General features: G+C 40.3%; 2 protein-coding genes across 14 annotated transcripts in view; one reads left to right on the forward strand and one right to left on the reverse strand.

Annotated features, from left to right (window-relative positions):
- Positions 1 to 10,084, reverse strand: part of CALR3 (calreticulin 3) — a 30,937-nt gene extending 20,853 nt beyond the window's left edge. Inside the window, exons 1-3 of the mRNA XM_060146628.1 lie at positions 9,927 to 10,084; positions 9,616 to 9,717; positions 7,063 to 7,266 (exon numbers count right to left, since the gene is read on the reverse strand). Coding sequence (XP_060002611.1) covers positions 7,063 to 7,266; positions 9,616 to 9,717; positions 9,927 to 10,044 — 424 coding nt within the window. The 5' untranslated portion in view covers positions 10,045 to 10,084. The remainder of the gene's footprint in view (positions 1 to 7,062; positions 7,267 to 9,615; positions 9,718 to 9,926) is intronic.
- A 197-nt stretch (positions 10,085 to 10,281) lies between these two features.
- C3H19orf44 (chromosome 3 C19orf44 homolog) overlaps positions 10,282 to 14,190 on the forward strand; it is a 32,135-nt gene continuing 28,226 nt past the window's right edge. For all 13 annotated transcript variants that reach the window (XR_009539737.1, XR_009539738.1, XM_060144650.1 and 10 more), the window contains exon 1: positions 10,282 to 10,361. The gene's annotated coding sequence lies outside the window, so the exon portion shown is untranslated. The remainder of the gene's footprint in view (positions 10,362 to 14,190) is intronic.

Below are 14,190 nucleotides of genomic sequence, written 5' to 3' on the forward strand. Positions count from 1 at the left end.
TGTCACACGGGCTTCTCATTGCGGTGGCTTCTCTTGTCGCAGAACACAGGCTCTAGGTGCGCAGGCTTCAGTAGTTGTGGCACATGGGCTCAGTAATTGTGGCTCACAGGCTCTAGAGCACAGGCTCAGTAGTTGTGGTGCATGGGCTTAGTTGCTCTGTGGCATGTAGGATCTTCCCGGATCAGGGATCAAATCCGTGTCCCCTGCATTGGCAGGCAGATTCCCAACCACTGTGCCACCAGGGAAGTTCCAGTTATTGAAATTTTGATAGGGATTGGACTGAATTGTTTTGGAACTTGTAGATTGCTTTGGGTAGTATTGACATTTTAACAATATTAAGTCTTCCAATCCACAAACATAGGATGTGTTCCCATTTATTTATGTCTTAATTTCTTCCAGCAATAGTGTATAGTTTTCATTAGACAAGTCTCTCACTTCCTTGGTTAAGATGATTACTAAGTATTTTACTCCTTTGGATGTCACTGTAAATGACATTGTTTTTGTAATTTCCTTTTCAAATTATTCATTGTGTACAGGAATGCAACTGGTTTTGGTTTTGTTTTTTAACATGTTGACTTTGTATCCTGTTACTTTGCTGAATTCATTCATTAGTTCTAATGGGGTTTTTCTGTGCAAGCTTTAGGGTTTCTACACATCATATCATCTGCAAACAGATAATTTTACTTCTTCTGTTCCAATTTCTTTTCTTTTTCTTGCCTAATTGCTCTGGCTAAAACTTCCAGTACTATGTTGAATAGAAGTGGGAAAACAGGCATCCTTGCCTTGTTCAGATCTTAGAGGAAACACTTCGAGTTTTTCTGAGTATGTTCACTGTGGGGTTTTCATATATGCCTTTTATTACATTGAATTAGTTTCCTTTTATTCCTATTTTGTTGAGTGTTTTTTTTATCATGAAAAGGTGTTGAATTTTGTCAAATGCTTTTTCTGCATCAAATGTGATGATCATTTTTCCCCGTTCATTCTGTTGATGTGGCATATTACATTGATTTTCATATGCCAAACCATACTTGCATCCTAGGAATAAATGCCACTTGGTCATGTTGTATAATTCTTTTAGTATGCTGCTGAATTCTGTTTAGTAGTATATTGTTGAGGATTTCCATCAGTGTTATCTTGTAGTGTCTTTGGTTTTGGTATTTGGGTAATGTTGGCATCATAGAATGAGTTAAGAAGTGTTCCCTCCTCTTCAATTTTTTGGAAAAGTTTGAGAAGGATTGGTATTCTTTCAATGTTTGGTAGAATTCACCAGCAAAACCGTCAGATTCAGAGCCAGCCTTCCTTCCTTCCTTCCTTCCTTCCTTCCTTTTCTCTTCCAGTTTTATTGAAATATTATTGCCATACAGAACTGTATAAGCTTAATATACACAACATAATGATTTGACTTACATATACCATGAAATGATGACCACAATAAATTTAGTGAACATCCATCATCTCATATAGGTACAGAATTTTAAAAAAAGTATTTTTTCCTTGTGGTGAGAACTCTTAGGATTTACTCTATCAACAACTTTCATATATAACATTCAGCAGTGTTAAGAATATTAATCATATTGTACATTACAACCCTAGTATTTGTCTTATAACTGAAAGTTTGTACCTTTTGACCACCTTCATCCCATTCCCCCTCCTCCATGCCCACCTCTGGTAACCACAAATCTGATCTCCTTTTCTATGAGTTTGCTTGTGAAGTATAATTGTCCTAGAACATTATGTTAGTTCCTGATGCAGAAAATAGTGATTCAATATTTTTATACATTACAGAATTGTCACCATGATAAGTCTAATTACGTTGTTACCATACAAAGAAGCTACATTATTATATATGACTATATAATATATGACTATATTCCCCATGCTGTACATTTCATCCCTGTGGCTCACTTATTTTGCACCTGGAAATTTGTACCTCTTAATCTTCATCACCTACTTTACTCATCCTTTCACCCTCCTCCCCTCTGGCAACCACCTGTTCTCTACATTTATGACTCTCTATTTTGTTATATTTGTTCATTTGCTTTGTTTTTTAGATTCCACATATCAATGAAATCATATAGTATTTGTCTTTGTCTGACTTACTTCACTTAGCATAAAACTCTCTAAGTCCATCTGTGTTGTCACAAATAGAAATATTTCATTCCTTTTTATGACTAAGTAATATTCCATTGTATATATACATCTTCTTTATCCACTCATTTATTGATGGGCACTTATATTCCTTCCATATCTTGGTTAATGGAAATAATGCTGCAATGAACATAGGGGAGCATATATCTTTTCAAATTAGTGTTTTTGTTTTCTTTGGAAAAATACCCAGTGTGGAATTGTGGGATCGTATGTCAGGTCTATTTTTAATTTTTTTAAATGAACCTCCATCCATTTTCTATAGTGGCTGCACCAATTTAAATTCCCACCAAAAGAGCACAAGATTTCCCTTTTCTCCACACCCTCACTAACACTTGTTATTTGTTGTCTTTTTGATAATAGCCATTCTGACAGGTGTGAGGTGATATCTCATTGTGGTTTTGATTTGCATTTCTCTGATGATTAGTGATGTTGAACATCTTTCATGTGTCTTTTGGCCATCTGTATGTCTTCTTTGGAAAAATGTCAATTCAGGTCCTCTGCCCATTTTTTAATTGGGCTTTTTTTTTTGATGTTGAGTTCTATGAATTGTTTATTTTGGATATTAACTCTTTATCAAATCTATCATTTGCAAATCTCCTATCCCACTCAGTAGGCTGCCTTTTCATTTTGTTTGTGCTTTCCTTCACTGTGCAAAGGCTTTTGAGTTTGATGTAGTCCCATTTATTTATTTCTGCTTTTGTTTCCCTTGCCTGAGGAAACAGATGCAAAAAAAATATTGCTTAAGCTGAAGTCAAAGAGCATACTGCCTGTTTTCTTCTAGGAGTTTTATGGTTTCAGGTTGTAACTTAAGTCTTTAATCCATTTTGAGTTTATTTTTGTATATAGTGAGAGAGTAGCCCAGTTTTCCCAAAACTGTTTATTGAAGAGGCTGTCTTTTTCCCATTGCAAGCTTTTGCCTTTTTTGTTGTGGATTAATTGACATATATAAGCATGGGTTCATTTCTGGAATCTTTATTCTGTTTCACTGATCTATGTGTTTGTTTCTGTGCCAGTACCATACTGTTTTGATTACTATAAGCTTTGTTGTATAGTTTGAAATCAGGGAGTGTTGTATCTCCATCTTTGTTACTCTTTCTCAAAACTGTTCTGCCTATTTGGGGTCTTTTGTGTTTCCATACAGATTTTAGAATTATTTGTTCTCGTTTGTGAAAAATGCCATTGGTATTTTGATAGGGATTGCATTGAATCTGTATATTGCCTTGGGGAAGATGGATATTTTAACAATATTAATTCTTCCAATCCATGAGGTATACCTTTCAATTTGTTTGTGTCATCTTCAATTTCTTTCTTCAGTGCCTTATAGTTTTCTGAGCACAGGACTTTTACCTCCTTAGATTTATTCCTAAGTATTTTATTCTTTTTGATGCAACTGTAAATGGGTTTGTTTTCCTAATTTTTCTGATAGTTTGTTGTTGGTGTATGGAAAGAAAAGATTTCTGTATATTAATTTTATATCCTGCAGTTTTACTGAATTTATTAGTTCTAGTAGTATTTTGGCAGTGTCTTTAGTATTGTCTATGTATAGTATCATGTCATCTGCACGCAGTGACAGTTGTACCTCTTCCTTTCTAATTTGGATTCATTTTATTTCTTTTTCTTCTCTGATTGCTGTAGCCAGGACTTCCAATACTATGTTGAATAAAAGTGGCAAGAGTGGGCATCCTTATCTCATTCCTGATCTTAGAGGAAATGCTTTCAGCTTTTCACCACTGAATATAATGTTGGCTGTAGGTTTGTCATATATGGCCTTTATTATGTTGAGGTATATTCCCCATATACTCAGTTTGTTGAGACAAGGCTTTTTTTTGTTGGGATAATTTTGTTTACTGCTTCAATTTCCTTAGGACTTATAGGTCTATTCAGATTTCTTATTTCTTTGTGATTGAGTCTTGGTAGGTTTTGTGTTTCTAGGAATTTGTCCCTTTCATCTAGGTTATCCAACTTTTTGGTGTACAAATATTCATAGTGCTCTCTTCTAATCCCTTTTATTTCTGTAGACAAGGTAGTAACATCCCCACTTTCATTTCTGATTTTAGTAATTTGAGTCTTCTCTCTTCTTCCCTTAGCCCATCTAGCTAGTTATTGATGTCACAAAGTTACATCTTTATATGCTGTGTCCCCTAAAACATAAACTAATAATTCTTTAAAATGCATTAGTCTCTTAAATTATGTAGAAAACTAGATTTGTAGTTACAAACCAAAGTTTCAGTAATATTAGCTTTTACACAAATAATTGTTTTTCCTTAAATGTATTAGTCTCTTAAATCATGTAGAAAACAAAAAGTGTAGTTATAAACCATTGTTAAATAATACTAGCTTTTATAATTATATTTACCTTTATTGAGATTTTTATTTCTCCATATAGGTTCGAGTTACTGTCTAGTGAGTGTCCTTTCATTTCACCTTGCAGGACTCCCTTGAGCATTTCTTGCAAGGCAGTTCTAGTGGTTACAAACTCCCTCAGCTTTTCTGTCTTAATTTTTCCACATATTTGAAGGACAGTTCTGCCAAATACGAGTTTTCGTTGAGAGTTTTTTTTTCTTTTCACTTTGAATCCACTATCTTCTGGCCTCCAAACTTTCTGATGAGAAATCTGCTGATAAGCTTATTGCAAATGCCTTGTATGTGATGATTTGCTTCCCTTTTGCTGCTTTCAACATTCTTTGTCTTTGCTGTTTGCAAGTTTGATTACACTGTGTCTTGGTGTGGACCTCTTTGAGTTCATCTTACCTGGAGTTCATAGAGCTTCTTGGATATTTATATTCATGTATATCATCAAATGTGGAAGTTTTCAGCCTTTGTTTTTTCAAATATTCTCTCCCTCTGCTCCTTTTTCTCTCTTCTCCTTCTGTGCCTCCCACAATGTGTACACGTTGGTCTGTTTGATGGTGTCCCACAGGTCCCTTAGCCTCTGTTTGCTCTCCTTCAATCTTGTTTCTTTCTGCTCCTCAGCCTTGATAATTTCCATTATCCTATCTTCAAGATCTCTGATTCTTTCTTCTGCTTGCTCAAATCTGCCTTTGACTCTTCTAGTGAACTCTTCATGTTAGTTTACTTTTCAGCTCCAGAATTTGATTTTGGTTTCTTGTTAAGTATTCTATCTCCTTACTGATATTTCCATTTTACTCTCATTTTTCTTGACTTTCACTACATCTTCACTTAGTTCTTTTAGCATCATTCAGTTATTTAAGTCTAACAGATCTGCCATTAGGTCTTTTTTTCAGGGACAGTTTATGTTGATTTATCCTTCTCATTTGAATGGGCCACACTTTCCTGTTTCTTTGTATACCTTGTGATTATTTGTTAAACACTGGACATATGAGTCTAATAATGAATGTTAAGTCTGGAAATCAGATTCTCCTCCTTCCGCAGGGTTTGCTGTGTTGTTGTTGGTTTTTTGACTGATTGTTGAAGGCTGGCTCTGTACCAAGCGTCAGCCTGGGATGTAAACTTCAGGTTTTCTCAGGTCTTTTCTGAGTGTTTTCCTGTGTATGTGTGGTCACTTTCTAATTTTCCCTGCATATGTAGTTGTTTTTTAATGTCTTAGTCTTTAATGTCTACCTTCCTAAAGGGGAAAAGGTGAAAAATGAAGGGTGGGAGGGAAGGGTTCTGGCCCTTTAAGTCTCCTGGAAATCATTTCAGCTGGAGGGGGAAAGGCTTGTAACAATGGGGGTGTGTTTAACAACAATGGCTGCCCATCTCTTTTTCTGCACCTCTGCAACAAGAAGGGGCAATCAGCCATCAGAGTTCAGATCCTTGATATTCGGAGGACAGGGTCCTTTTTGCCTACCCTGGCTCCTGTAAAAGCTGCTCCAGGAACCTGGTGCACAGCTGTCTGTTTGCCATATGGCTGGAGGTGGGAATGGGTAGGTACTACTGTGCTAAGAACTGAAATTCACCCAAATTGACCTCCCCAGTTTTCTACTGGAAGTTGCAATACTTCCACAGACTCCATAGTTCCCTAACTGTTACATCAGACAGATTATGCCAGTGCAAGAATGTTGTCTTGTCTAGGTGGGGAGACAGATTCCTGGTGCTTCCTATTCCCCCATCTTCCCAGAATCCTCTTCATTCTTAAACGTTTTTGAATCCACACATTTCAGTTATGTCTAGTTCCTGCAGCCCAATGTGGTCCCTTCCCAATTCCAGCACAGATGTTAATCAATTACTCCTAGTGTCAGGAGACATTTAATGTATTCCAGGGGTCAATGATCTCCTTTTTCTGTAAGGAGCCAGACAGTAAATATTTTTGGTTTTGTGAGCTATATACTCTCTGTCATGACCATTCAACTCTGCCACTACTGCTTGAAAGCAGTCATAGACAAGACGTAAATGAACTGAGTGAGGCTGCATTCCAATAAGACTTCATTTGTGGACACTGAAATTTGAGTTTCGTATTATTTTCATGGGTTAAAAGTATTGTCCTTCTTTTGATTTTTTTAATCATCCAAAAATGTTAAGAAGCAGGAAGTTCCCTGGTTGCCTAGTGGTTAGGATTCTGGGCTTTCACTGCTGTGGCCCGGATTCAATCCCTGGTCGGGGAACTGAGATCCTGCAAGCCATGCAGTGCAGCCAAAAAATTTAAAAACCCATTCTCAGTTCATGGGCCATAACAAACACAGGCTGTGGGCCGATTTGGCCCATGGCCAAGGTTTACTGACTCCTGAGGCATTCAAAATACTTGGGGCTACATTAATGTTGAATAAATAACTTTCTCCCAAGAACAACAGAATGGAACAGCCGCCTTTTTTTAATACTAATTAGGTTTAACAGTACTAGAAACCTTTAGTTAGATAAACTCAACACAACTATAGCAAAGTCAGTCTAAGGATCCTACAGGTGGAAGGGTTTTCAAAATCACAGGAAATGGTTGTCCATACTATCTAAACTCACCAAACATAATATAGTACTGGGATTTTCCATTCAGGTTCTTCTGATCCACGTCTGCAGGGAAGAGCTTAATGTAGCCCCCTCCACAGTCCATCTTCTGTTCATGTTTCACGGTGTACTGAATGATCAGAGTCTTCCCTTTATTGCTAAATGGTTTGAACCGTGCAGAGATGGCGTAGAATCGGCTATTTTGAGTGGTCTGCAGACCTTTAAATAAAAAGTACTCATGAAGGATTAGGAATGACACTGCTCGGCAATGCAGGGAATTACATGGTTGTCCTCCCCCACCCCGATAATAAACCTTCCAACCATTTATGTTGATCCTGCACCTATAGCACATTTGTACAATGATATACAATGGGCATATCACTAACAGGCTCTCGCCACAGAACTTCTAGTTCACATACTCATGTACATGTTTTTGTACTTAATATACCACTGTTAGGTCTTAAGTTATAAAAACACTTCAGCTCTAACTGACAAATATGCAATCTAATTATAGATAAAAGATTAATTTTGCTTCATTTTCCAAGGGGTAGGAATGTACAAGGAAGCTTTGTAACAACTGGATTAAACAATGGAACATTCTACTTCTTTTCCTTCTCATCTTAAAACAGCTATTTAAGAGACACAACGGCTGATGGAGGACAGATTGCTAATCTGGGGGGGAAAAAAGTGCTTCACTGCACTGGATGAGCTGGTCCTTGGGTGTCATCTGTGTGGTGGCTCTTTTTATGAAGATACCATCCTTTTGTCATCTGAATCTTCTTGTACTTTATAAATTTAGCTGTTCACTTCAAGACCAAAAACCCCTTTTCAGTAGCCAAAAGGCTCTGTACCAATTCCTTATCTTATACTGGAGTATAAAACAAACCTGACAAGGACCTACTGTATAGCACAGGGAACTCTACTCAATATTTTGTAATAACCTATAAGAGAAAAGAATCTGAAATATATATAACTGTACTGTACACCTAAGACTAACATATTATAAATCAACTATACTTAAATTAAAAAAAAAAAGACAAACCTGAAAACAGAGCCAGTCTTCTTATAACCTACCCTTCCTTGTAACATACTCCAGCCTCCATAACTGCCTATGCTGAGAGCCATCATTAATGAACCTGGCATTTTGCGTCAGTATGTCTAAGACTGAACTCACGGTTGACTCCTCACTCCCAAACCTATCTCTCTCTCTCTCTCTCCTACATTCTTCCCCCACTCTTCCCTTTCTCAGGTGATCTGTAGCCCCTTCCCCTACCATCCAGGCAATTCCTAAGGCCATCTGACTCACCACCTCCCTCTGAGTCTCACCACACTCCTCAGCCACCACCATCACCTCTCACCCATCTCTGTCTGGTTAAATTCTATTGATCTTTCCATCCATGGCTTCTATGTTACGGTCCTGGGAGACCACAATGAAAGGGGTCAAATTAACCAGTATCCTCAGTGCCTTGCCTGTGTCTGCTCTCAGTAGACAAGTGCTGGAATGAATGAAACGCACAGAGTCTCAGGATTCCAGGTTGGAGGAAGGAAAAACATTGTGGGAAAAAAACAAATGACAACCTCGCTCCCTGTACAAGCTTCACAGACCACCTTGTTATTTTCACTCCATTTTTGCCATCACAGCCTGACAATTTGGAACAACGTGTATCCACAAAACAATGAAGGCAACACTGGAGTAACAGAGCCAAGATGGAAGTTGAGTGGAAGGTGGTAAAGAGGAAAATTTTTTAATCTAAATCAGGGGTTGGCAAACTTTTTTCTGTTAAGGCCAGGGAATGAATGCTTTACACTTTGGGAGCCATTCCTTCTCCATCCTAATTACTCATTTCTGCCTTTGCAGCCTGAAAGCCATAGACTGTATGCAAATGAAGGAGCATGAATGTGTTCCACTAACACTTTATTTATGGACCCTGAAATTTCAGGCATTTCATTGAATTTTGTGTAATTTTTATGCATCACAAAATACTATTCCCCTTTCTATTTTTCTCCAACAATTAAAAAACGTAGAAACCACTCTCAGCTAACTGGTTGTACAAAAAACAGGCAGTAGAGGAGCTTTAGTTTGCCTACCTTTGATCATCAGGAATGAGAAGTCAGAATACAGGTTATCCTTGGTACTTGGAGACTACTGACTTGGGGGGGGGCAAGCCAGAAGGGAAGACTCTGGGGGTGGAGGTGGGGCCTGAAAACGTTCCTATCTTGACCTCGGTGTGCAGTTGTAAACATTCGTCCTATTGGACCCCCAAAGATCCGTGTGCTTGACGGCATATAACTTTTACCCTGTTTTTCTTTTTAACGTGAAAATAAAAATGAGAAGTACCTTCTAAATTTTTTCCTTCTGTAGGGCAGGACCCTCGGCTCTCCAAACCCATTTGACTAGTGCTTGTAAAGAGGGGGTATCTTGGTCAAGAAAAGAGAAGACAAAAAGACCCTACCCATGCCTGTTTCCCGACCTGTGAAATGGGTGTTAGGGCTGTGCCACACCTACCTTGAAAGGTTGCTATGGGGGTTTAACATTCACCTTGATTTTCTCACGATTCCTACACTAACCTTTGTCTTTCTCTTTATGACCATAAAATTTCCCGGACGAGAGTCTAAAATACCCAAATTGGGAGTCATTGGTGGACTGCACCCATCGGTTCCTCCAGCGCTCTGTTGGGGGTAAATAACACCGGTTAGGGCTGAAAACTGTTAATTTGGGTGGTGGGGAGAGTGTTGGGGTCCCTCGAGGCCTCGAAGCTTCGAGGTTTTGCCACCACCGATACCTCGGCGACAGGCGGGGGCAATGGCAACTTGGGCCATCCGTTGGGCACTGGGGTATGAGGGAGCTTAAGCCTCCGCCACCGGCGGAGCCCCTTCACCTCCATCTAGAAAGTCCTCCTGGAAGTAGACTGTGGCCAGCGCCACCCGCAGCACACAGACTGCCCACAGCGGGACACGAGCGTCGGCCATGGAGAAGGCGCGGCCACCTCCTCTCATAACCGTCCCTTTGCGCCCAGGCGTCTCCGCGGCGCGCCGGGCCCTTCCCGGAACTACTCCCGTCATGCCTTGCGATTATGACCCGAGACACCATTGGGCCTTGACGCGCGGTGCACGCCGTGTCCCCCTTCAAACTACCATTCCCATGATGCCTCGCGATAGTGACATGGAGCGCTATTGGTCGTTGGGGCGCGGGGTGCACCGGGAGGTGTAGTCTCTTTCGCCCTGGCGCCTTTGCCGGGGTCAACGGTCCCTTCTGGCCCGAGGGTCCGGCCGAGAGCGGTGGCGGCGTCCGCGGAAGGACTTCGTGGGAGGAGGTTGGCGGGGTTGGCTGGGCGGTGGCCGGGCTTAATGCCCGGGCTCAATGCCCGGGCTCGGGAGAGGAGTTGCAGGGAAACGGGACGCGCTCCGGGGCTGGGCAGGTCGGGCGGCGGGAGAGCGGCCTAGCGCCTCATTTTCCTCGTCTGGGGCCCATGAGCGAGCGTGGTACGGTGTGGGTCGCTCCAGGCCTGGGGGAAGAGCTCGATGGTCTGAGGGGCGACTGTGTTTTCAAATTTTGGTTTATTTATTTTTAACAACTTTATTGATAATTCATTTACATACCATACAGTTCACCCCTCCTAAGGGTACAATTCCCGTTATTTTTAGTAAATTTACCAAGTGGTGCAAACATCACTACCATCCAGCTTTAGAACTTGTCAGTCACCCCAAGTGTCCCCTTTGCAGTCTATCTCCGCTACCACTCCCAGTCTCAGGCAACCACTGATGGGCTGAGTCTATAGATTTACCTTTTCTGGACAATCCTTATAACTGGAATTATACAGTGTGCGGTTTTTTGCATCATCTGGTATTTTCCCTTAGTATGGTGTGTTTGACGTATATGCGTGTTGTGTGTGTCATTATTTGTTCTTTTTTATTACTGAGTAGTATCTCATTTATGGATGGACCTCAGTTCTCATCCATTCACTAGTTAATGGATATTTGGGTTGTTTCCACTTATTGTCTATTATGAATAAGAACTATTATGAACATTTGCTTACATTTCAGTTATCTTGGGCTTCATGGGAGTAGAATTGCTGGATCATAAAGTAATGATGTTTAACTTTTTGAGGAACTACCAGACCGTTTTCCAGGTTGTCAGCTGCATCATTTTATAGTCTCTTCCAAAGGGGTATGAAGGTTCCAATTTCTTCATACCCTCCACCAACCATTTGTTATTTTCTGTAGTTTTGATTATAGCCACCCTCGTAGGTATGAAGTAGATCTTATAGTGGTTTTGATTTGAATTTCCTTCATGGCTGATGTTGAACATCTTTTCACGTGCTTATTGGCCATTTATATATATATATTTTTTGGTGAAATATTGGTTCACATCTTTTACCTATTGGTTTATTTTTAATTATGTGTTTTAAAAATACATCTATTTATGAAACTAACACAATATTGTAAATCAACTGTACTTCAATAAAAATTTTTTAATTAAAAAATATATATTTTAGTTGTGGTAAAATGTACATAACATGAAATTTACCCTTTTAAACATTATTGATTTATTTTTAAAATTATCTTATTTTATTTTATTTATTTATTTTGGCTGTGCTGTGCAGCTTGTGGGATCTCAGTTCCTGGAGCAGGGATTGAACCCAGGCCATGGCAGTGAAAGCCTGGAATCCTAACCACTAGGCCACCAGAGAGAAATCCCTTTTTCTTAAAATTCTTTTTAAAAAAATTATTTATTTTAATTAATTTTTTATTAAAAAATTTTTTTTAAACCTAGGGAAACTTTCAGAAGAACTAGATGCCAGAAAACCTGGCCTGGTGGTCAGGCTTTTCCTCTGACCCACATAGTGCCCTGGGCCTTGCCTACAAAAATACTCACAAGGATAGCTGTTGATGTTGTTCCAGTGCTTTCTACTTCCCCTTCACCATGTCCTTCCAGCTAAAAGTTAGCCGGTTATGCAGGTAGTCCAAATACTGTCATTACTGCTATCTAAATTTTATTGTATGCTTATTCCATGCCCCACACTGAACATAGGAATCCTGTGAGGCTAATAGTTATTATTCCCTTTTTACAGATGAGCAGGCTGAGGCACAGAGTGGTTAAGTAACTTGACCAGGGTCACTCACACTAGGAATTCTGCACTGTTTCTTTTGGGTGTGATTTTTGATTCACTGACTCCTGTGGTCAGGCCTGTGCTGGGCACTTATAGTACACGGGGTGGTTAAGATGGGGATGAGCAAGTAAGCACACTGGTCAGAGAAACAGACAGTAAAATAATAAAAATAATTCATTCTTGTACAGAATCTTAGGGGCTGGGTTAAATGCCTTGCACAAAATATTTGAACTCAGCTTTGAAAGGTATATAAGATGTATGGTAGCCAGGTTTAACAAATCAAAATACTGGACACCCAATTGAATTTCAGTTTCAGATAAACAACAAATAGTTTTTTAGTATAAAAATATTTAGGGCTCCCCTGGTGGTGCGGTGGTTAAGAATCCGCCTGCCAATGCAGGGGACACGGGTTCGAGCACTGGTGCGGGAAGATCCCACATGCCATGGAGCAACTAAGCCCGTGTGCCACAACTACTGAGCCTGAGCTCTGGAGCCCGCAAGCCACAACTACTGAGCCTGCATGCTGCAACTACTGAAGCCTGCGTGCCTGGAGCCCATCCTCTGCAACAAGAGAAGCCACTGCAATGAGAAGCCCATGCACCGGAACAAAGAGTAGCCCCCACTCGCCGCAACTAGAGAGAGCTGCACACAGCAACGAAGAACCAAAGCAGCCAAAAATAAATAAATAAATAAATTAAAAAAAATTTGAACATTACCTTTTAGGATAAAAATATTTGGGTCATACTTACATTTCTTAAATTATTTGCTATTTATCTGAAATTCAAATAACTGGGTGTCCTGTATTTAGTCTGGCAATCCCAATAAGGTTGTTTTCCAAGTGGACAGAGTGGGGGGAAGAAAAGGCTTTTTGGGTTCTCACAGTAAATTTTTTGAAATAAAAGTAACAAATGGCCTTGCTAAAACATTCAAACAGCATGGAGCTGAGGCATGGTTGTGCATCTTTTCTGCCTCACAGATCATTATGCTGGAGACATTATCTTGCACACAGGTCTTCCCCCATTCCTTTTAACAGGTGCATAGTATTCCATTGTCTGCCTTTGGTCATCTGGACTTCATTGAGCCTGTGTGGATGGGATCAGGATTCTGACGAGTACAAACAATGCTGCCAAGACATCCCTTGAACATACATCTCTATGGGCATTGTAGGGAAATTCCCAGACGTGGAATTGTGGTGTCACAGGGTCTGTGCATTTCACATTTTCATTGCTGTTGCCAGGTTCCTCACTAAAGGGCCTGCAGCAAACACACACCCATGCCATATTTTTCCATTTTTTTAAGTCTTTAAAATCTTTTGAAACCTTGGTAAATCTTGGAGTGAATTGTTCATATTCCTTCAGGGGCACATGGGAACTCTGAGAATATGATGGAAACGCTGGCCCTTTTTCCCAGAAAACTGTACGCCAGCACACACATACAACACATGGCCGACCTTTGGTGGGGGGGTCTGTGTCTGTCCATAGCCCCCATCCCTGCTCCCAGGGCAGTAGTTCACACACTGTAAGTAAAATAAGATTTCTGGGGAGCTCATTAAATATACAGATTGTGTTTCAACAGCTCTTTTTGAGAGAACTGAGGACACTTGGATAAAGGAGGAGACCAGACTTGGGGTGCAACTGGGTAATAGGACTCACTTGGAGCAGAGGTGGGGTAACTGGAGAGGCAGTGAAGCACTGTAGGGGCGAGTGGGACCTTTGGAATTGGCCTGAGCTTTGAATTTGGCTCTGTTACTCGCTGGCCAGGTGACCTAACCTGTGGAGGCCTTCATTTCCTTCCTCTTCTCTATGAAAGAGGCATGACAACGACCAACTCTCAGTGTTGAGTGAGGATTAAATGAGATACTGTAGCTCTGAGCAGAGTGCTAGGCATACTGCTGGGCCTGAGAAGCACTGGCTCTCGTCTTTAATATGTAACGTGTCTCACTTAAGACCTGGCCTTGAACGGCATAGTTCAATGATAACGTACCAGGTGTCTTATTATTTTCGTTGCCATCATCGGGCTTGAAGGGGAGGCT

This window comes from Lagenorhynchus albirostris, chromosome 3, assembly GCF_949774975.1.
Source record: "Lagenorhynchus albirostris chromosome 3, mLagAlb1.1, whole genome shotgun sequence".
In the NCBI taxonomy this organism is placed as follows: domain Eukaryota; kingdom Metazoa; phylum Chordata; class Mammalia; order Artiodactyla; family Delphinidae; genus Lagenorhynchus; species Lagenorhynchus albirostris.